Genomic DNA, 22,738 nt, shown 5'->3' on the forward strand with positions numbered 1-22,738 from the left:
GACCATTACAACATATTTTTACTTGAAGTCAAAAGAGTCATCAAACTATATGTACCAATAACAACTCCCAAAACCAGAAAAAAACAAATTACCCATAACAATAAGGAAGCTTTCAATCCAAAAAGAAATCATTTTGGCAGAAAAACAAATCTGGTCATGTTGCCAACTTCAAAAGCTGATACAAAAATTTATGCCACCAGATAAAGACTGAATGCACCAATTATCACATTAAACAAGAGGAAAACCTTCTGCGCACCAATTCCACCTGTGCTTTCTACAATTTTGTAACTGAAAGACTCAATTTTGTAACTAAAAGACTCAAGGTCCATCCCACCCCTGAAAGGACCTAATGGTAAAGACTGCAACGACGACACCATCAAAGCAAACCTCTTTAACACATTCTTTGGCTCAGTATTTGTAAACAGCAATGGTTCATGCCCAGTATTTCCTAGTAGATCCATAGACAACTACAATGATCTAATACATATTGATTTTACAGAAGACAATGTTGAAAAAGCACTACGCAATCTAAAACCATCTCTATCTATTGGACCGGACGGAATATGTGCCTACTTCTTAAAAAAGCTATCCACTGCCATAGCCGAACCTCTAAGCATAATCTTTGAAAAATCTTTCAGTTCCTTGCCAAACCCACGGTCATCCCCATCTTCAAAAAGAGACCCCAGCCTAGTTGAAAATTACAGACCAATCTCTTTATGCTGTGTCACCTGTAAAGTCATGGAATCAATTATTAACCAATCCATTATCCTCCACTTAGAAACAAACAACCTACTCTCTAATAAACAATTTGGTTTCAGAAAAAAACTATCCTGTAATCTGCAACTCTTACACTGCAAAAACATATGGACTACACAACTCGATCAGGGCAAAGCAATAGACGCAATCTACATAGATTTCTGTAAAGCCTTTGATTCAGTGGTACACGACAAACTACTCCTAAAACTAAACTCTTATGGTATCTCTGGACACCTGTATAACTGTCAAACAGACAACAAATGGTCAAGATTGGGAGCATCCTATCAAATTCTGTACCTGTCAAGAGTGGTGTCCCCCAGGGAAGTGTTCTAGGACCAACTCTCTTCATACTCTACATAAATGACCTCTGTGATCATATTAAGAGCAACTGAGTTCTCTTCGCTGATGATGTAAAGCTATTCAACACCACAGACAATACAGCTACCCTTCAAAAAGACCTCGACTATGTATCAGAATGGTCAATCAAATGGCAATTTCAAATCTCAACAAATAAATGCTCTGTCTTACATATCGGCAAAAAAATCAGAAAATAAAATACACTACTAACTAGAGCATACAAAACATTTGCTAGACCAATACTTGAATACAGATCATCAGTCTGGAACCTGCATTATGTATCTGATATTAATACAGTTGATAAAGTCCAGAAATATTTCACAAGAAGAGTTCTCCACTCCTCTACTTGTTGCAGAATACCTTATGCCACCAGACTTGAAATTCTAGATCTAGACAACCTAGAACTACACCGCCTTCGGTCTGATCTAAGTATAGTATATAAAATTATACATTGCAATGTCCTATCTGTCAATGAATACTTCAGCTCAGGGGTGGGATTCAAATTTTTTAACAACTGGTTCTGTGGGCGTGGCTTAGGTGGTGGGCGTGGCTTGGTAGTCATGTGACTGGGTGGACATGGCTTGGTGGTCATGTTATTGGCTGGGTGTGGCCAATTCAATATCACTCACATCGAGGCACGCATCTCCTCGCCTGGCTTCTCATGACTGTGGGGATGTTGCAACAGTCATAAGTGTGAAAAATGGTCATGTCACTTTTTTCAGTGCCATTGTAACTTTGAATGGTTACTCCACACAAGCAAAGTACCAGCAAAGGAGGAAAAAAAAACCTCCAGAGAAGTTTCAGAGACAGAAAGTCTAGTCCTGCCAAGAATGTAATAAGGGTTAACGGAGAGGCAGTTTCCGTAAGCAACACTAGAATGTTTCCCTCCTGTTTTCCTTACAGGATTAGGCCAGTAATTTCTTCTAACAACCGGTTCTCTGAACTGCTTAGAATGTTAACATAGGTGAATAGGTACGAACTGGTAGAATCCCACCCCTGCTTCAGCTTCAACCATAACAATACAAAAGCACACAATAGATACAAACTCAAGGTAAACCACACCAAACTTGATTGCAGGAAATACGACTTCAGCAACAGAGTGGTCAATGTCTGGAGTACTCTACCTGACTCTGTGGTTTCTTCCCCAAACCCCAAAAACCCCGAGTCACCCAACGGAGAAGTCAGATCATCATTATCGCCGAGCTCAAGGAACAGCCCACCGGAACCAGAGTCCGGGCAAAGACTGGTGGAGCAACGCAAATCAGGTAGACAGGTGAGACGACCTGCCTACCTGCGAGAATACATCACCCCACCCTTGAGACGGAACCTAGGGGGGAGGGGTGTTCTGAACTAAGCAACTCGTTAGTTTGCAATTCTAATAGTTTCCACGACAGGCTCGTAAACCTGCACTTCTGATTGGCCCGCGAATGGCGGATCGTGATTGGTCATTTTTGGCTAATCGGATTGGCTGTTGGCGGGTCGCCACTGATTGGACGCTCCCAGCGCGGCAAACTCAAACCATTGGGTGTTTTGACAGTGGCCAGCTCTATAAAAGGAGTTGCTGCTGCCCAAGTATTTCGCTCTGTTCTGAAGTCACAAATAAAGAGTTGGAGTCACTATTCGATGCCTCGTCTCCGTTCCTTGCACCCACTCTCCCAGATCTAACAGTCATAAAGTTACTTTTTTCAGAGTTGTAACTTCAAAGATCACTAAATGAACTGTTGTAAGTCGGGGACTATCTGTATATTCACAAATAGGCCATCCTGCAGATAAGCTGACCTCAATTTCTTGAGTACATTTTTGAACCTAAAATTCTTAGTTTACCCACAAGTATATATGGCAAGAAATTTCAGATATTCATATATTGTTTCTTTCATCTGCTGCTATTTTAGGATGACAATGAAAACTGCAATTGATGCACCTTTATTTATTGTGCTAGAAAGAATCTTGGCCTTCTTGCCATCAGGCCAAAATGTTAGTAATCTTGCCCAGCATATCTCAGAAGATACATTAGACTCCAGATGGAGTCCCAGGCATTTTATTATTGCAACCACAACTTCTCTCAGTTCAGCTTCTCCCTATTCTGTTATTAGAAGTAAAAAAAAAGTAAGAAAGGTCTGTTTCAGTCACACAGCCCTCTTGTGATTCAAAGTTCTTTCTCTCTTTCCACCACTGAGTGCAGTCTATGTTTTCAAAATAGCTCATCTTGGTTTGGGATAGGAGACTGTTTGGGCTTTGGTGGAAACTGATGCCCACAGATTCTGGGGTGTACAGATTAAGTTAACTAATAATAACTTGTCTAGAATGCATGGCCCCACATTAAGATGGAAAACCTTACTAGGATTTTTGCCCAAGAAGTGATTTAAAATTAAATCTTTGCCTTGGTCAGCTTGTTTCGCCCTGCTCTGCCCTCCTCCATGGGACAGCCATATTACTAACAATCATCTAGATAGATGCTTAGCATTTCCAAATTATATTTGCTGCTGCAAAAAGAACATGAAGTGGGCTTTGGTCTAGAAGAAGGGCCACAAGCTGATTCTGAGAGATGTTTCAAGCTCTTGAAACATCAAAGGCCATCAGAGGTGCTCAGAATCTGTTGTATGCCAGAGGACAGAAGTGATCACACAAGCAAGAAGGGAGCCATTGCCAATAGAATATCATACCAGATACTTCAGGATTGGTAGTAACCATCCTCTATTAATCCAAACAGTAACATATGAACTCAGAAGGAAAGAAGAAAAGCCCCAGAAGATTCTAAAGGTGAGAAGTGTTCAGCCAAATCAAGGGTCAGTGGGATTCCTCTGGTAAATGTCCATGGAGGATCTCATTCATCCAGATCATGGCTGTCCCAAGGGCACTTTTATTTTAAGGGCAACTGGACTTGCTAATATTTCTTTAAGAATTTTTTTTTCTTAAAAAATAATTTCTTTATTTCATTCAAGAACCTTCTTCAGTTCTGACTAACTTGATTTCCCCACCAATTAGTTAGAACCTGGATGAGAAACCAAACATCTTAAAAGAAAAATCAGCAAGTCCAGTTGCTTTTAAAACAAATGCACCCTTGGGGCATTCCCCTAGTAGTGGATTAGAACAGCTGCGCCCTCAACATTTTGGGCACCAGGGACCAGTTCTATGGAGAGAGGTTTTTTGGCAGACCAGAGGGGGCGTGGTTTCATGTGCTGCCTGCATCCCATGGATGGGGCTTCACCTGTTTGTGTGACCCAGTTTCTGGCCTGCCGTGGACCAGTACCAGTCCACGGACCAAGGGTTGGAAATTCCTAGATTGGAAAGTAGAACAATAGTTTGGAAGGAACCTTGGAAGTGTTCTAGTCTAATACCCTGCTCAAGCAGAAGACCATATACCATTCTGGATAAATGATTGTCCAACCTCTTTTTGAAAATCTCCAGTGATGGAGCACCCACAACTTTGGCAGGCAAGCCATTAGATTAGATTTGATCAGAGCCACTAAAGGATGCTGATGTAGCATTGCTGCTCACCTTGAGCCAATCCCTTGCAAGCAACACAATCTTCACACTGAGTCACCTCTCATTTCCAGCAGCTTGAAGCTAATGCCACTTAATAGCTAGGCACAAAATCTCATATGGCTCTGCTACAAGAGTTCTAGGAATGACCACAAGCCCATCGTGCAGCTGAGCTCATTTGCTAGGGAATGTTCCTTCTTTCTTTAATCTCAAACGAGGAGCTGAAAGGAAAACACATTATTATTTTCTCAAGCGTGCTGATATCCACTTGAATAAATAACAGTTCCAGAAATGGGGCTGCTAAAACAATAAACTTCCTTGGAGCTGACCCCAAAAAGCAACAGGGGTGGAGGGAATGCCTTCTCTTCATCAGAAAGGAGGACGGAGAAGTGCAGGAAATCTCCACCCCCACCTCTAAAGTTGATTTCTACCAACTCACTACCCCTGATGGCAGAACATGGAGCTGAAAGCAGAAGAAAAAGAAAGAGGGGACTTCTCTTACAGTAGAATATGAAGCTGAAAACAGGAAGAGGAGGAGGAAGAGGAGGAGAGGCTTCTCTTACAGCAGAATATAGAGCTGAAAGAAAAAAGAGGAAAAAGAGAGGGAGGGGCTTCTGTTTTTTTAGCTCTTTCTGGTGTTGTTGTTAAATCTGCAATAATTAAAAGCACATGCTTAAAGACTATAGAGTTCTGCATGTGAAGAGAAGACTAGCCAATCCTGCCATCAACCTATTTGGGATCATTTGGATGTGGTAGCAAGAAGAATATTTTGACCTTTTTTTAAAAAAAAAAATTGCATTTAAAATAATGACAGAAAAAGAGGAAAAACAAAAGAAAAAAGACATAGAAATGCATACATAATAAAATGAATACATATTGAAATGTTTTTAAAAAGGAATGGAAAAGTGAAACAAACAAAAAGCAAGTTAGGATATGTTATTGCAATAAACAGTTATAATTTTAACCATTTTAAAAAGTTTTATTTGATGGGATCTCTTGAAATTCCCAGCCTAACACGTTTAATATGCAGATAAGAAAATATTCTTGGTAGAACCTTTGAACCCTTGGACAATACACTTTATTTATTTAGCACTTTGTGCTAAATGAAGTTCTTCATGCAACTAGCCTAGAACTAGCCTAAAACTTCCTTTGATGGACCACATGCTCCACAGCCACAGCCTAAAATATTTGCCATATCTTATCTATATTTTTAAAGAAAGATGTCACACATTAGATTTAAAACCTTCTGTATACAAAGCATCCTTCCACCAAAAGAAAAATATCCAGATACATTTGCTTCAAGACAAGCTGACAGAAAGAAGAAACTAGTTATTTTGTCTCTACTGAGATTAAGCAAAATTTCTGAATGAAGATGCATTTATAGGAAGCCATATAATCCAGCTGTTTGCTTGAGGAAGAGTACAGGTAGTCCTTGAGTTACAAATGTAATGGAGCCTGCCTATTCATTCATAACTTGAGGATTCGTGGGAGTGAATCTCGTACTTTGAATGTGATCACTCCCTCTTTTCACCCACCCATTCGCTAATCAAATGCACGGTTCATTAAGTGCGCATGAAGTATTTCAGGGTGTAAAGTTCAGTTATAACTTAAGATCATGACGTGCCAAAAAAGGAACTTAAGCAGAGGCTTTGAAGAACAAAATCTAACTTTTGTTGATCAATAAAAGGGTAAGACCTCTCCTCACATACACACAGATATGTGAGGAAAGTTACAAGGCATATAGGTGAAAGTAACTCTTCTTATACCTTAAGATTCTTTTAGAAGTAGAGTAATTGCATTGTAAAACACTCTAAGTTAAATGTACATCTTTCCTGCAAAAAGAAAAATGTCCTCCTGGCACTTGTTTATCTTTCAGTATCCTTTCTCCTATTGTCTGTTAATCAATCACAATTGACCATTTAAGATGGCTATTAACAGCATACTTCAAAAGGTGTATATTGTTCCAGATGTAGGGAGTTATGTTCCCAGGGAGTACGTTCCATTCAGTGATTTAGATGGGATAATCATGTGTTTTTATATGAGAGAAATGTAACTAATTGCAGGCTAGTTTTACAACACAAAGGTTAGAGAAATATTTTCTACAACAGCAAGATAAAAAATGCCTATAGAGATAAATACTTCTATATACATAGGAAAACAACTGCCTAACATCAAGATAAGACATGCCTATATAGAGTAACTCTCTACTCTCTCTCTATAATACTTTTTATTTCTTTCCTTTATTTATTACCCTAACAAGGGGAAGGCCATGGGGGGGCCTAGTGATGGAACAGGCCACCTGCCTAAGACCACCCAAGGCCTCCCCAACCCACTGAAATACCTCTTGCTCCCCACAATTGCTCCCCCCCCATCCCAACTTCCTGCACCAGGTCACTTACCGTGCAATGATCTAGCAAGCAGTCTCCTCTCCAGCCTCTTGGCTGCGCACACCCCTCTGCAGCTCCATTCGGGCCTCTGGAGGCCTTGCCCGGCATGTTGCAGGCTGAAATGGAGCTTCCGAGGGGTGCCCCTCAAAAGCTCCAGTTCAGTCTGCAACGTGCCAGGCGAGGCCTTCGGAGGTCTGAATGGAGCGTCAGAGGGGTGGATCTAATTGTCAGAAGCTCCATTTTGGCCAGCAATGTTCAGGATGAATGTCGCAGAGCCTCTGCAGTTGTTCGTAAGGGCAAACAACTGCCGTGATTCTGCAAGATCCGTAGGTTCGGAACTTGTTCATAAACACTAGCGAGCGCTGATCATGTAACTTCGAACATTCACTAAGGGAACGCTTGTAACCCAGGCATTACCTGTATAATCTATTGACCACATCCATCTTACACTCAGTGAAGATTCATGTGCCTATCCCATTTACCTTTTCTCCTTTTTTGACTTTCACTTTCAGCAGATCACAAATGTTGGCCAAAGTGTAGGCGATCTTGTAAGGGGAAAAGGAAGCTTTGTGATCAGTGCAAAGGCTGCCCAATTCATATTGGGCAAATCCTGTTTCTGATGCAACCTAGAAGAACTACAGGTAGTTCTCGAGTTCTGATCAAAGTTAAACCCAAAATTTCTGTTGTTAAGTGAGATATTTTGATAAGTGAGTTTTGCCCCATTTTATGATCTTTCTTGCCACAGTTGTTAAGTGAATCACTGTAAGCATTAAATTACTAACATAGTTGTTAAGTGAATCTAGCTTCTCCATTTACTTAGTTTGCCAGATGGTCACCAAAGGTGATCACCTGACCCTGGGACAAGATGAATCAGTTATCAAGAGTCTGAATTTTGATCACATGGCCATGAAATGCTGCAAAGGTCAGTGTGCAAAATGGTCGTAAGCAGGGGTGGGATTCTACCAGTTTGCACCCATTCGCTAGAACTTGTTAACAATCTAAGCAATTCGGAGAACTAGTTGTTAGAAGAAATTACTGGCCTAATCCTATAAGGAAGGCAGGAAGGAAACATTCTGGTGTTGTTTACAGAAACTGCCTCCATATTAACCTTTATTACATTCTTGGCAGGACTAGACTTCTTGTCTCAGGAACTTCTCTGGAGTTTTTTTCCCCTCCTTTGCTGGTACTTTGCTTGTGTAGAGTGACCATTCAAAATCACAATGGCACTGAAAAAAGTGACTTATGACCATTTTTCACACTTACGACTGTTGTAGCATTCCCACAGTCATGAGAGGCCAGGCGAGGAGATGTGTGCCTGAATGTGAGTGATATTGAGTTGGCCACCCAGTCACATGAGCCATGCCCATCAGTCATATGACCATCAAGCCATGCCCACCACCTAAGCCACACCCACAGAACCAGTTGTTAAAATTTTTGAATCCAACCCCTGGTCGTAAGCCACTTTTTTTCAGTGCTGTTGTAACTTCAAACAGTCACAAAATGAATTGCTGTAAGTTGAGTACTACCTGTACAAATCTTTGTAGACCTTACAAGTGAAAGAGGAGATTATTGCAATAATAGCCTGTTCCTCCTCTGGACATGTTGAACTACAATTTAAAGGATCACAGGCATCTGGGTGAAGACGGCCGTTCCATAAACTGGAGAGTGCAGTTTTATAGAAAGATCATTATGGATCTACGTCCATGGAGGTTTGAAGCCTCTGTGGCTAATTCAAATGTTCTGGATGCTTCAAAATACTTCTGTGTGGTCTTAGGGACATTAAGTAGAAGCAAAAATAATGTGCTTGGAAACATTTCCATTTCTTTAAAAAAAATGTGGAGAGGTGTCAAATGTTAGAAATGTAACAAACAATTTTTGCCATATAAAATTAATGAAAACATAACAAATAGACACAATATTCATTAAATTAGGCAGTTAAAATGAATAGAAAACTCCTTCCTTCCTTCCTCCCTCCCTCTCTTCCCCCTTCCCCCCCCCCCCCAGATAATAATTATAGAAAACACATGCAATCATCCATAAAACTTTTCAGGCAGGCTAAAATTTATTCTACTATAATTCAGTATTGTTTTTAGTAAAGTCTAAACAAAGACATTGGAACTGAAAATGGTGAATCCACCAAAATTATCATGTTAGTATGGTTTTTTTTTCTTTATAATCTAAACACCATTGAAATATAGAATACCAATTTTCTCATGCCAAGCATTCCAATAAAGAGTATTTCTAGGAAAGCTTGAAAACTGTTTGAAAACAACATTTAAATCACAGCATATGTCCTTAAAAACAAAGTTGTTTACCAGTGTGTGTGTGTGTGTGTGCGTGTGTGTGTCATACTGGTTACTTTTGATGGGCAGTTTATTAAATGTTATTGGGCACATAAAATCAACACAATTATATTTTCAGTTACTTTTACTAAATCCTAGTTAGCAAACTTGCTACACCAGATCTCATTTGTGGAACAATAAGTTTGAGATTGATTTGAGGAAATAATATACAGTACAACTCAACTGTATTATGTTTCTGATACCTTTAGGCATATCAATTGAAACAGAATCAGGAAGGGTATAATAGTCAAATAGAAATTGAGATTGTGCATTCTTAAATTTATCCAATGTGAAAAGCAAAAGGCTCATCCAGCATGCAAAAGCATATTCTAAGTAATTGTGGACTCCTTGTCCCACTAACTCTTAAGCTACAATTGGCTAACCACAATAGCTGGATTTGTACAATACACTAAGCCCAACCCAATCACATTATTATTTCTTTAAGGAGCCTTGCCCAATATTCACATGAAACAAACTAATGTTTAATGTACTGAAATCAAGGCATTGCAAATGTTGGTTTTATTTTTTCCCTTTCTTCTCAAAATATTCAGAGAAAGAGTTTGTAGAGTTTCGTCATGAACTAACCACAGCTTGTTATGCTAGTCAAAACCAAAAGAACTGTGGCTGCAATGTTTTCTGCAAACAACCAGCTCCCAAATCATAGTTTACAATGGGTTCACTAATCCAGGGTTTGACAAACCCTCTAGATGCTATGGACCAAGGCTCTCCAACCATGGCAACTTTAAGACTTGTGGACTTCAACTCCCAGAATTCCTCAGCCAGCAAATTGCTTTGGACTACAGCCTCCAAAATTACTCAAAAGTTATTCGGGTTGCTTGAACCACACATGAAAGGCACAAAGTCACTTTCAGGGCTGGTTCCCACAACATACCAAAGAAGAGAGAAAAATAATAAAAGTCCCTTATCTTTCTTGCACCTAAAATTACATCATAACGATAACAACAACCATAATAATTCCTGCCCCTGCTGTAACCCAACAGTTTCCTATTTGCACACCTAGATTTTTTTTTCACCAGGATGCTGGGGAAGGAAAACATACAGAATTATTATTATAAGTCTACCCAATGTAGAGCACTAGGCAAATCAGGAAATCCAGACAGTTCAAATACAGTATATGTATAAAGATTTATTGTATAAGCTTAAGCTGTCTCCAAGACTCTGAACTACTAACGGTCAAGGGAACATAGAACAACAGAGTTGGAAGGCACCTTGGAGGTCATCTAGTCCAACCCCCTACTTGAGCAAAAGAGTCTATTCCAAATATTAGCTTCTACCTAGGACGAGGCGAGAGCTCCACCTCTAGGCCACCGCACTAAATTAATGAGGGTTAAGAATACACGATATTCAAGGTGGGCTGGACTTAGCTCTCTTGTGGGCTCAAAGAAACTCATGACTGAGTATGTGTTTGACCCCTCCCTCAGGCTCAGCCTGGTCATCTCCTACACCCAGGCCCTTTTGGATAATATCCACACTATTTTGGATACTGAGAACAGCAGGGGAAGGAAGTAGCACCCTTAAAGCAACATGATGGTTCCATGTTATCATAACTCCTTCCTGGTTTCCCCATTCAGCATCCTTTTGTAGAAAGCCAATGGAACAGAACCATGATGGCGAACCTGTGGCACGCAGAGCCATTTGTGCCGGCATGCGAGCTGAAGGCAAACTTACCTCACTGCGCATGCATGCACCTCACAGCTGATTTTTGGTGGGTTTGTTTTTTTTTTTGGTCTCCCAGAGGTTTTAGGAAGACTTCTGCAGGCTTTTCAGAACAAAAACTAGGCTCGTTTCATCCCTTCCTGTTTTTCCGGAAATACCGGAAGTGATGAAATGGGCCTAGTTTTCGTCCTGAGAAGCCTGCAGAAGCTTCCTAAAGCCTCTGGGAGGCCGAAAAAGGCCTCAAACTGGCCAAAAATCAGCTGTGAGGTGCAGTGCAGGTAAGGGGGTGGTGGGGATGTGGGTTGGGGATTGCACACGCATGTGTACGAGGCATGGGGGGACGCACATTGCCTTCTGGGTGCTGGCATGCGAGCATGAGCATGCAAGCACATGCACAATTTTTGGCACAGAAGCCCAAAAAAGGCTAGCCACCACTGGAATAGAATGTTCTGAACATCAATCTCCAATGGCACATCTGATTTAATCCTTATGGCAGGAGGCAGCTGCCAAAGCAATCCAGGAGCCCAGGGAATCAAGGTAGGGTATACCTAATTGGCTAGGATTCATGAGGGTTAAGCTTCCCCGTTGTGCATCACAGGAAGCTCTGACCACTGTCTAGGCTAGAAATCAAGAGCCTGGGTCTACAAGACCAATGCTGAGTTCCATAACAGAGTAGAACATCGATGCAGTGATTAGAAAAGGTGTTGCGCTTGAGCAGGGGTCCCCAAACTTTTTAAACAGGGGGCCAATTCATGGTCACTCAGACTTTTGGGGGGCCAGACCAGCTGGGTGGGTGTGGCTAGGTGGTCATGTGACTGGGTAGACACGGCCAATTTAGCATCCCATTAAGCAATACACACAAATTAAACTTTAATTTGTTATGCTGTTGGGGGTGGAAAGCAGGTTAGTGAAAGGATGTGGCTGTCTGGGTGTGTGTGAGAGGGACTTCTGTTTGGGTGTCTTTCTCTCCCTCCCTCCCTCCCTCTCTCTCTGGAGGCTGGGGGGGGGGCAGAAACGGGCCCATTTTTGGCCTCCTCAGCCTCCAGAAGGCAGGTGGGGTGATGTGGGCGGGGCAGCCTCATGGTCCACGGGCCAGATTAATGGCTTCAGTGGGCCGTATTTGGCCCATGGGCCATAGTTTGAGGAACCCTGGTCTTGAGGCTTGATGCAACAGGAGGCTGAGTCAACTACTGTCAAAGCTTGCTGTCTGCAGCACTTTGATCTCCAGGAGTATCCATTCTTTCTCCAGATGGGTTGAAGAAAATTAGTAGTAAATAATCAAGACTCAAGTCAGCAAGAACTGTTGGGATGGGACATACAGTCAGAAAATGGAGAAAAGACACTCTCAAGGACCACCTAAGCAACCATAGAACAGCAGTGAATATCAAATGCCTGCCCAATAGAAACTCTTTAAAAATTATTTGTTTTTATTACATTTTTATCCTGCCCTTATTACTTTATCTTGTAACAAACATACTCCTCCTTCCTCCTATTTTCCCCGCAACAACCCTGGTAAGGGTCATCCAGCTGGCTTTTGTGCCTACAATGGGACTAGAACTCTGAGTCTCCTGATTATTGGCCCAAAGTCACCCAGCTGGCTTTCACGGTTAAGGTGGAACTAGGTGATTTCATCAAGGTCATCCAATCCGTTCTCTTGCCTATGGTGAGACTAGAACTCCCTGCTTCCTTGTGATTAGCCCAAGATCAGTCAGCTGCTTTCATGCTTAAGGTGGGACTAGAATTCACATCTCCCGGTGATTGGCCCAAAGTCACCCAGCTGGCTTTCTCTGGCTAAGACAGAACTAGAACTCACAGTCTCCTGGTTTCTAGTCACGTACCTTAACTACTAGACCAAACTGGCTATATCCTGATGATAGTCAATTAACAACTCTTCTTCTCAATCAAATTAGGTAGGGAACAGAGGAATAATCAGGCTTGTAAGGGAATAAATAATGAGAATAAAACAATGGAAACATGTCAAGGAGAGGCTAGCAGGAAGAAAAAAAATTGGAGCAGGAAAATAAATTGTAGCAAAGAGGTCAGAAAAATTGGAACAGAAGTCATACACTGCAATTTTATATATGCCTTTTTTCCCAACCTCTACATTTGTACCCCTCAGAAAATATGTGTTTTTCCGAGCCATCGTGCTACAGGCAGAAATCAGGCCAGCACACAATTTCCACATCTGGAAAAGGTTTGAACTCCTTCATGAGAAGGAACATGGCTGGTTCTGACCTTAGACAGCTATCTGTCTCTTGTTAGGAATATAGTACTTTTTCCATCAAGCTATTAGCACAGAGGTCAGCCAGGAAAGGAGGGGATTAGAATCTTGTTAATGAATGCCAAGATAGATCCTGCCAACTCAGCACAATTGGAGCAACAGGCAACAGACACCGCTCACTACCTGTATGCTGTCGAGGTTAAAATACTGGCCTATGAACAAGGTATCCTAGTTTAAATTCCCACTTAGCCAGCTTTGGTTAACCTTTCTCATAGTCTAAGCTACATCATAGGGTTGTTTGATAGATTGTTTGATAGATAAAGTTAGAGTGCTTTACAGCCCTATCTAAATGGTTTACAGCAGGGGTGTCCAACCTTGGCAACTTTAAGACTTGTGGACTTCAACTCCCAGAATTCCTCAGCCAGTGTTTTGTATTCTTACAGACAGCGGTTTCAATCCAAAGATGGCATGTTGAAAGAAGATGAATACAAAACAATGTCCAAGCCAGCCCACGGGTTAAAAATCATATACTATAAAAGCTAACTTAAGCACCTTGAAATACTTGGATGTAATGAATGCAAGCCCAAGTATAATGGCTTGGAAATAAACTTCTGTGATCTGTCAGCTTCCCCAAAATAATTACAAACTGTTGAAAGTTATTAACAAAGACAGGGGTGGGCACTGGAGAACTTGCAGGCTTTGAGTCCTTCTTCAGTGGCATCCAGAGCCCTTTTATTTTAAATACCAAAGAAATGATACACCCTTTGCTTTCAAACTGATGTAGAAAACACACCAAGACTGTTACATAACTCTTGAAATAGGCTTACTACAAGGGATAACTCATTCCACCACCACCCAAAAAAACAAGGAAGCATACTGTCTAAATCCTAGCCCCATACATTTTATGTGCTTATTTTTGTCCAAAATGTTAACGACAACTCCTGACCTATAGGGATGGTGAAGGAATTTAATCTGTGCAAATTCCGATACAAGCTGATTTGAACTTGTGTTTCCTGAACTAAAATACTGACCCAAACTTGGTTATCTGATGACTTTTAAAATTCCTGAACATTCTGCTCATGTTATAACACAGCTTGAGTTTAATGGGGCTTACTTCTTTCTGATATGGAAAAGAATTTTGTGCAGTGCCAAAAACATCTCTTGCATCCCCCCCCCCCGATGTTCTTCTTTGATTGAAAGAAAAGGAAGGGTGTGTATGTATTTTTCAGAGGAGAAATAGAGGTTGGGTCTTCATGCCCTTATTTAATTATTAGATAGATAAAAGGAAATAGGGGACTTGTCTGTATTTCATAATAGCACTTCTCCCTCCAGCCTCCCTGACTTCCAATACTTCCATTAAACCCCAAAGTAATTGCACAGCTTTTCAGATGCAGAAATGTGAACAGCCAGGGAAGCTTGAGGCTGGTAGGATGTAACAGAAAACATGCCAGGAGGAGCATCCTTTGCCACTTTGCAATAGAGCTGGCCCCAAGTCATTCTGAATAGAAATCGAAAAGTCATTCTCCATCGTTCTGCAAATGAGACAAAAAACAAAGGATGGGAGACATGAAAAATTACAAGGCAAATTCTGGAGTAGGGATACAGCCTTGCAGCTAAACAGCTTTTTCCTTCATGAAAGAATGACATGATAGTAGTGTTCCAATATTTGTAGGGCTGCCACAAAGAAGAGGGGTGTCAACCTATTTTCCAAAGCACCAGAAGGCAAGAACAAGAAACAATGGATGGAAACTAATCAAGGAGTGAAGCAACTTGGAATTAAGGAGAAACTTCCTAACAGTGAGAAGAATTAACCTATGGAAGAGCTTTGCCTTCAGGAGTAGTGCCGTCATCACTGGAGGTTTTTAAGAAGAGACTGGACAGCCACTTGTCTGGAATGGTATAGGGTCTCCTGCTTGAGCAAGGGGCTGGACTAGAAGACCTCCAAAGTCTCTTACAATTCTGATATTCACCTGCAGAAATGCTCCTTGACTGAGCTAAACTTTCCCAACAGTTCAGGGAAGGCCTTTCTGCTGGAAAGATGCAATGAAAAAAAAAAAGGATCAGAGAATAACAAAGAACCATAAGCAGAGCTGAACTTGACCATCTGAAACTGGGGATGGGGTGCACTGTGCTTTCTAACTATGCTCCGGGCCATGCAACTCTGCGCAGAAACAATGTCAAGAGTTGAGCTGCAACCCTATTCTTAAGCAAGCTTTACATCACATCTGGCACAGAGAGCCTTTTTTTTTTTTGTTTCAGGAAGAGACTTCTGGATATCCTGTTGAGCTGAGATCCAATTTTACAGACTCCGTGACAACATTCCACTATATAACTTGGAGCCTTGTTTGAATCCTGCAGCCTCATTAGCAAGCTGTGAAAGTCAGGAATGTCTCCCCCAACTTTCCAAGTTTTGCTCCTGAATGTATTAACTTTCCATGCATCAAGCTGAGTTTGCCGTCTGGTGCCAGAAGTCAGCTGCAATATTTCCCTTGAAGGTTACAATGCACTGAAAATAAGCACACAAGGGGACTTGCTGGCATAAGCTCTCTTTCTTCCATTAAAAGAAAATTGGCACAAAGGTTAGAGTTTTATGAAAAGAGGCTTGCCCGCCCCTCCCTGGCCTACCCAATTTTTGCAAAAAGCAGCAAGAATCATGTTCTTTGGACATGGATTATACACAATCCTCAGATTTCAAAAAGGGAGGGAGCCAACCCATAAAAGCATAATCTTTAAGCACAGTCCAAGGGCTTCAGGCACATCGCTAGTGTTTGTAGACGGCACACTCTCTGAGATAGTGGAATGATCCACCATTAAACATTTAAAATGAAATGATTTACCTCTCCTCTTGCCCCAAGGTGGTTAGGCTGGCATTGAAACTGTAATACAGCTTGCCCTCAAATTACGATCACAATAGTGCCCCAAAAAATCCATTTCTGAGCAAGATAGTTGTTAAGTGAGTTTTGCTGCATTTTATGACCTTTCTTGCCACAGCTATTAAGTGAATCAGTATAGTTTTTAAGTTAATATCAAGTTTATTAGAAAGACCATAGATTAGAACAATAACAAAAAAAACCTTAATGAATATCCAGTTAAAAACTCTAAAATAACATAACACATAAAATCTATATTAAAATCATGATTTGGCATCCAATCTGTCAGTTACATATGCCCTAATGATACTATAATATCTATAATATTATTCTAGAATTTTTAACTGGATATTCCTTGAATGTTTTTATTTGTTCTGATCTCTGGTCTTTAACTATAATAAACTTGATTTAAGATTTAAGGTAGTAACACTGTTGTTAAGTGAATCCAGTTTCCCCATTGACTTTGCTTGTCAGAAGGTCGCAAAAGGGGAATCACGTGACCCTGGGACAACTGCAACGATCATAAATATGAACCAGCAACTGAATTTTGATCATGTGACCATGCTGTAATGGTCGTAAGTGTGAAAAATGGCCATAAGTCACTTTTTTCAGTGCCATGGTAACTTCAAATGGTCACTAAATGAATGAAGACTATCTGTAGTGAATTGTAGTAGCAAACAAGGAGGGAGGCCAAACAAGATTGTTCAGAAATGGGGGAGATTAACTTTGGATCACCACCTCTAATATTTTCAGAATGCCTATTATTTATCAACATTGGATCATCCAAAGAGTTACCAGCACATAGTGGGAATTTGGATGTGGATGTGGAAAAAATGTGGATGTGGGGAAAAAAAAAAAAAAAGGAAAAGGCCAAGGGTGGGTGAGCAGAGAGAGACACATTTCCTTTAATTGGAAGAAGTGGTATAAAATGATTAAGATGTCAGGCTATGACTGGGGAGTTTCAAATGAACTCTTAGCCATGGCTGAAATAACTCAATGTCCCTCAAAATTCTGTGTTGAGCTTTACCTAATAGTGCAGAGACTGTCCAATGAGTTAGGATTAGCTCATGTGTAGACTACATATATATCTTGCATCTTGCATTTATGAAAATTTATCCATGTATTTATTTCCTTAATTTATTTCTGAACTACATGCCATGAGAGCTGGCCCATTCTAATCAGTAGCTCCTTCAAATTATAATCAACTCAAAAATAAATAATAAACTCTACACATTATATTAAAGATAAACAATAGAAACACCATAAAATGATTAAAAAGCACCCTAGCATCCAAGCCCATGTATAATCAAAGAATTACTCAGGATATGGGTCATCATTAAAATTTGCCAGCAAAATCAAATTTTTACAGGCAGAAGGCTAAATTATGTTTTTAAAAAGTGTTTTTAAACTTTTCTCAAAACACTCCAGAAAATAACAGACTACAGAGTTGGAACTGGACCCAAACTTCAGCAATGCACATATGGAACTGTGACAGAATACCTCTTGAATACATGCAGAGTCCTGTGTTCCTGAGAGGAGGCCACTGCATGCCAGCTTAGATTAGGATGTGGCCTTCTAGATGTTGAGCTCCAACTTCCAACCAACAAAGCCAGCACAACCAAGAGGGAGAAATGAAGAGTTGGAGCTGAATAACATCTGGAGGACCACATTTTGCCAGGCCAGATGTCTCCCCTCCAGACCTCAGACCCCCAGAACCACAGCTCTGGATTAAGTGAAAAAGCATCCTTTTTCTTTCACAGACCAACTATTAAATGCAACAAAGATCAACTTATTTTCCAAAGCACCAGAAGGCAAGACAAGCAACAATGGATGGAAACTAATCAAAGAGAAGCAACCAGGAATTATGGATAAACTTCCCAACAGCTAGGACAATTAACCAGTAGAAGGGCTTGCCTTCAGAAGTTGTGGGTGCTTAATCATCGGGGTTTTTTAAGAAGAGACTGGACAGTCACTTGTCTGAAAAGGTATAGGGTCTCCTGCTTGAGCAGGGGGTTGGACTAGAAGATCTCAAAGGTCCCCTCCAGCTCTATTCTGATTGAAGTTGGTGGACACTTACACCAGCCCCTTCAAGTTGCATTTTATTTTCCTTCTACTTTATTAATTAGTACATTTATGGCAAAATCTAATACAGTTAAACACACAACGAGAAATAAGGGCTTTCAACACTACCAGAGTATTAAGAAAATATATTTACAATTGTATCACTGATTGTTCTAATATTAAGCAATAGTGTTATATATCACTTCTGTATACTCTTATATCTGTAATTCTCATAATGAACTGAAAAGATATTTAACGTTTTACCATTTCCCTAACCAGCTTTGTTTTTCCTAAAATCTTTCATGCAAACCAGGGCTACAATGTTTCCAGTTCTATTAAGGCAATTCATTCATGACATGTAATCATTGTAACCTTTCCCAGGCTAGAAACTGTTTCACTCAGCCCAGATGTCTCCCCTCCAGACCTCAGACCCCCACAGCCACCCACAACCCTCCCCCCAATTTTGCAACATGCAGCTAGCTATCCAGAGCCTTTTGGCACATGCGTAGAGTAACAATCTGCCAAACGTTCATTTGCTGTACTGGGAAAATATCTCCGTGAAACACATTCATAATGGCATCAGTGTCTTTGATTAGACAGAGAAAAAAACAATATCTACATTTATAGCTAAGTGGAAATCCCTTGTAGACTTTTTGCACAAAACAGAAAGAAAATGACTTTGTGATTTGTGATTCTGATCAGTAGGGGGAAAAAGGGCTGGATTATAGAAAAGAGTAAGCTTTCTTTTGTAGTCACAAAGATAGCTTTGTTATTATATTTATATTTGTTTTGAAGAAATTAGACACTTCTATTTCTTTCTATATTTTCCTGTACTTTTGCTTTTCTTTCTTTTTTTGCATTGCTTTTCATCTTCATTAACTTACGCTGAGTTTTATAATCTATAACAAACTTTCAATAAAAATGTAAGATTTACTGGTATTTACTTCAAAAGATGTACAAAATAGTCTAAGTGGGCAGATTTTAGATGCTTGCGCAGAACTGAGGGGCAGCAGCCAACCGTTGAAGGGAATGGAAAATGAAAGTATGCAAATCGGGACTAATTATGTGAACTCTTCAAATATACAAGGGTGCCTCGGCTTATTTCCACTTCTTCAATTACAGGTTCCCTCCCTCACCTAAATCCTCAATCAGACAGGGTGGGAGACAAATGTCTAGGATTCACAGAACCGGATTCCCCCAACACTGCAAGGCAGACCTGTTGTATTTCAACACGAAGACACGTGTACAGCCATCTGCCCCAGTTCAAACTCCTTAATGTCTGTGCTTAAGGCAATGCTTGACACGTGGGATAAAATGGCATCGAATTCATAAATACTCGAACCCACTCCTAAACTGAGCCAGCCTCCAGCTGTTTTGCACACTTCCCATGAGCTTGCAGTGGTTTCCTAAGAAATACTTTTATACACTCGAGCAGATTACTTAAAATATAGATTCTCACCATGTATTAATCCCTAAATCTAGAAGATCAAAATCAAGACCGCCCCTCACAGACTCACATAACGTATTAGCCAAGCAAAGCGCATTAGGACCCCGGGTTTACAGGACTATCGTGTTAGAGTGCCTGATTCCCACAACCAGGACGTGCCGAGCAAATATACCCAGGTGCCCAATGCGTTTCTGCAGGCTGCATCCTGCGTCTCTAGCAACTGATCCACTGGGTGGGGAATGGTCTCAGGATACCTCCGTCCCACTTCGCTGCCCTTGTACGGCGGCCACCAGCAGCCAGCATTGTGATCTGATTCCTATGCGCTGTCTGTCGGGGCGGGGCAGGTGGCTCTGCTGAAACCCTCTCCCTCCTCGTCCCTTCGAACCCCGGGTTTACAGAACAGGAAAGCCCTCCTCCCACCAATAAGCCTCTGGGCACGTGCAGAGTGCGCAATCCTCCTCGACAGCCACAAAGAGCGGGGGTTGGCTGAGCTTGCGCGGGTAGCCTCTGAGCGCGCGCAGAGTGCCAGGAGCGCCGGGATCGGTTGCCACCAGCCCTCCCACCCCCTTCCCAAGACGCGTCCTGCTACTCACAGGGTGACGGTGTCGTTGGGCAGCAAGCGCGGCGCCGGCGGCTCCCTCAGCTCCTCGCCGCTGCAGCTGACCCGCTTCCTGGCCGGGGCCAGCCCCTTCGGCCTCTCGCCCACGCACTTGCAGCCCCGCAGCTGGAGGGGGCAACTGCGCGCCCCGCCCGCACCCCCCAGCGCCGCCAGCAGGAGCAGGGCGCCCGTCCAGAGCATCCTCGACGGCGGAGGCTGCCAGCCCATCCTCAGCCCATCCTCGCCCGTTCGCACCGCAGCCTTCGGCGTCCGGAGCGCCCCGGGGATCTCAGCAGCTCCGGCAGGCGCTCCGAGGGGCGTCCGCCCGGTCCCGCAGCCTCTTGCCCCGGCCGTCACGCTCGCCCCGAAAGCAGCCCCGCTCGAGCCGCTTCGCCTGCCCGGAGCTCGTCTGTCCCCGCCTGGGCTGCGCCTTGCATGGCCGGGGAGGACCGGCGCGCGGCTGGGCGAGGATGTCCGGCGGCCGGGCTGCTAGGCGAGGGTTGGATCCCGCGGCTGGGGCTGCCGTAAGACGGGTCCCTCCCCTCGATTCGCCCGCCTGGCCGTCCTGGTTCTCGGCCACGGCGGGGCCCTAGCGCCTCCCTCTCGCCTCTGGCTCTCGGCCGCCGTCGCCGAACTGGAGCCGCGGAGGGCCAGCGAGCTTGGATGGGACCCAGGGTTTGGGGGGTTAACGGCGGAGAGTGGAGGAGTTCCCTGTCTCGGCTCCCCGGCTGCATCCGCGGGAGTTTTGCCCAGTTGTTGAGACTTCGTTCCCGTCGCTGCTGAACTCCGTTTGTCATTTGCGATCTGGCCTTGAGCGCAGCTCCGGCAAGATAAATTGAAAGCAGCTTTCGGGACGGCTGAGCAAACATTTCTCTTTGGAGATGCCCAGTTGACCTGACTCGCATGTCGTCGTCTTCGGATTTTGCTTGTTTCCCATGAGCTGCTGGTTCTGGCCAGGAAGTCTGTGGCAGCCTCTGTCGTATATTTTGGTTGCCTAATGAATTTGTTGCTCCCATAGTTGGTGTGCGAAGAATAGCAATAGCACTTAGATTTATATACCACTTGATATCTCTAAGCAGTTTACAGTCAACTGTAAACTGCTTAGAGCCCCCAACAACCTAGGTCCTCATTTTTACTGACCTTGGAAGGCTGAGTCAACTTTGACCCTTTGATAATCGAACTGCTGGCAGTCCATCTGTTCATCTAGCATTTGGAAGAATCTCTTTGGAGGACCTTTGATTTATCTAAGAAAGGGGCATGGAGGGCCACATCTGGTCCCTCCACTCCTTGACTTTGCCAGGATAGCTGCTCCCTCCCTCCCCACCTCAATCCTCTAAGTTTTATGCACTTTTGTGATCATCAGGAAACAACTTGGGGACCTAAAGCCTTGCAGGAGCTCCGAATTTCACATCTTTGAAACACACACATCCTAAATCACTCCACAAGAGGATCAGGTCCTGCCCACCTTTTGAAGCACAGCCGTTGACATGCCACACAAAATTGGTGTGGTCAAAATTGTATGTTTCTGATCTAAGCCAGGATTGTTAGTGAGCCTTTCCAAGTATTACATGTGATTTTTTCCCTGCCTGTGTGTGAAGATGCCCAGGATTGAATACTAGATGCTGAGTCTGTCAATCTTACTGTGGTGTAAAAAGATGTCATTATCTCTGGGATGATCAGTTGCAGCTGCCTGGTAGACCTTTACAAACTTGGCAATTTTTAAGATGTGTGGACCTCAACTCCCAGAATTCCCTAGCCAGCATACTTTACACTGCATTCCATCAACCCAATTTTGATTATTAGCCCTTCATAACTTGCTACTTTCCAGAGGTGTCCACAGAGACCTCTTTAAATTTGTATTCAAACTTTAGACTCTCTTAAACAAAGTCCTTTTGCAGAGGTTCTTTGAAAACAACAATGGTCTATGACGAAACCTTGAAAATGTAGTTCAAGTTTTATAGATTTCACCCCACTGAATCAGACTTGTGAAAGATTACCTTGAAAAAGGAAGCTATGGATGACCGAGGGTAGGGGAGAATGGAAGAGAGTTTAAAGAGAAATTTAATATATGATGGTGCATCTGTGAGGACAGGTGGTAGCCATTCTAAAATTGTTGGGATAGGCAGATACCGAATTGAGGAGTTGATTAATACCCATACTTTGATAAGTAGTTTTAGTGTAAGTTTAAATCAGTGTAAACCTTTTCTTTTAAATCCTACCCTTTGCTTCTCTTCTTACTGATGCATATTTTTGCTATGTTGTTGACCCTTCACCCCCACACCAACAGTGATCTCCAGTTCATTTGAATGAAATATGAGCGGAATTGTAAGTGACAACAGTGGAACCTAAAAATTGTACATATTATTGCCAGAGTTTTGATGGATCACAATTCACTTGACTCAGAAGCATGACCAGCTGGGTCAGTGGTCAAACTCAGTGATAAAAAATAGCTGCCTGCTTTCGAAACACAACCTAACCAAAAATAATATATCTGTAATTTCCTGTCTAAATGACTTCACAATGAATTACTTTTATTCAT

General features: G+C 42.2%; 1 protein-coding gene across 1 annotated transcript in view; it reads right to left on the reverse strand.

Moving 5' to 3' along the window:
* The window catches only part of ADGRA2 (adhesion G protein-coupled receptor A2), a 111,559-nt gene extending 90,810 nt beyond the window's left edge, over positions 1–20,749 (reverse strand). Inside the window, exon 1 of the mRNA XM_087969976.1 lies at positions 20,195–20,749. Within this exon, the coding sequence (XP_087826102.1) occupies positions 20,195–20,427 (233 nt within the window). The 5' untranslated portion in view covers positions 20,428–20,749. The remainder of the gene's footprint in view (positions 1–20,194) is intronic.
* Positions 20,750–22,738: the final 1,989 nt, after the last annotated feature.

This window comes from Notechis scutatus, chromosome 7 (genome assembly GCF_049901735.1).
Source record: "Notechis scutatus isolate UNSWTSFEM ecotype Mainland chromosome 7, rNotScu1.2, whole genome shotgun sequence".
Taxonomy (NCBI): Eukaryota; Metazoa; Chordata; class Lepidosauria; order Squamata; family Elapidae; genus Notechis; species Notechis scutatus.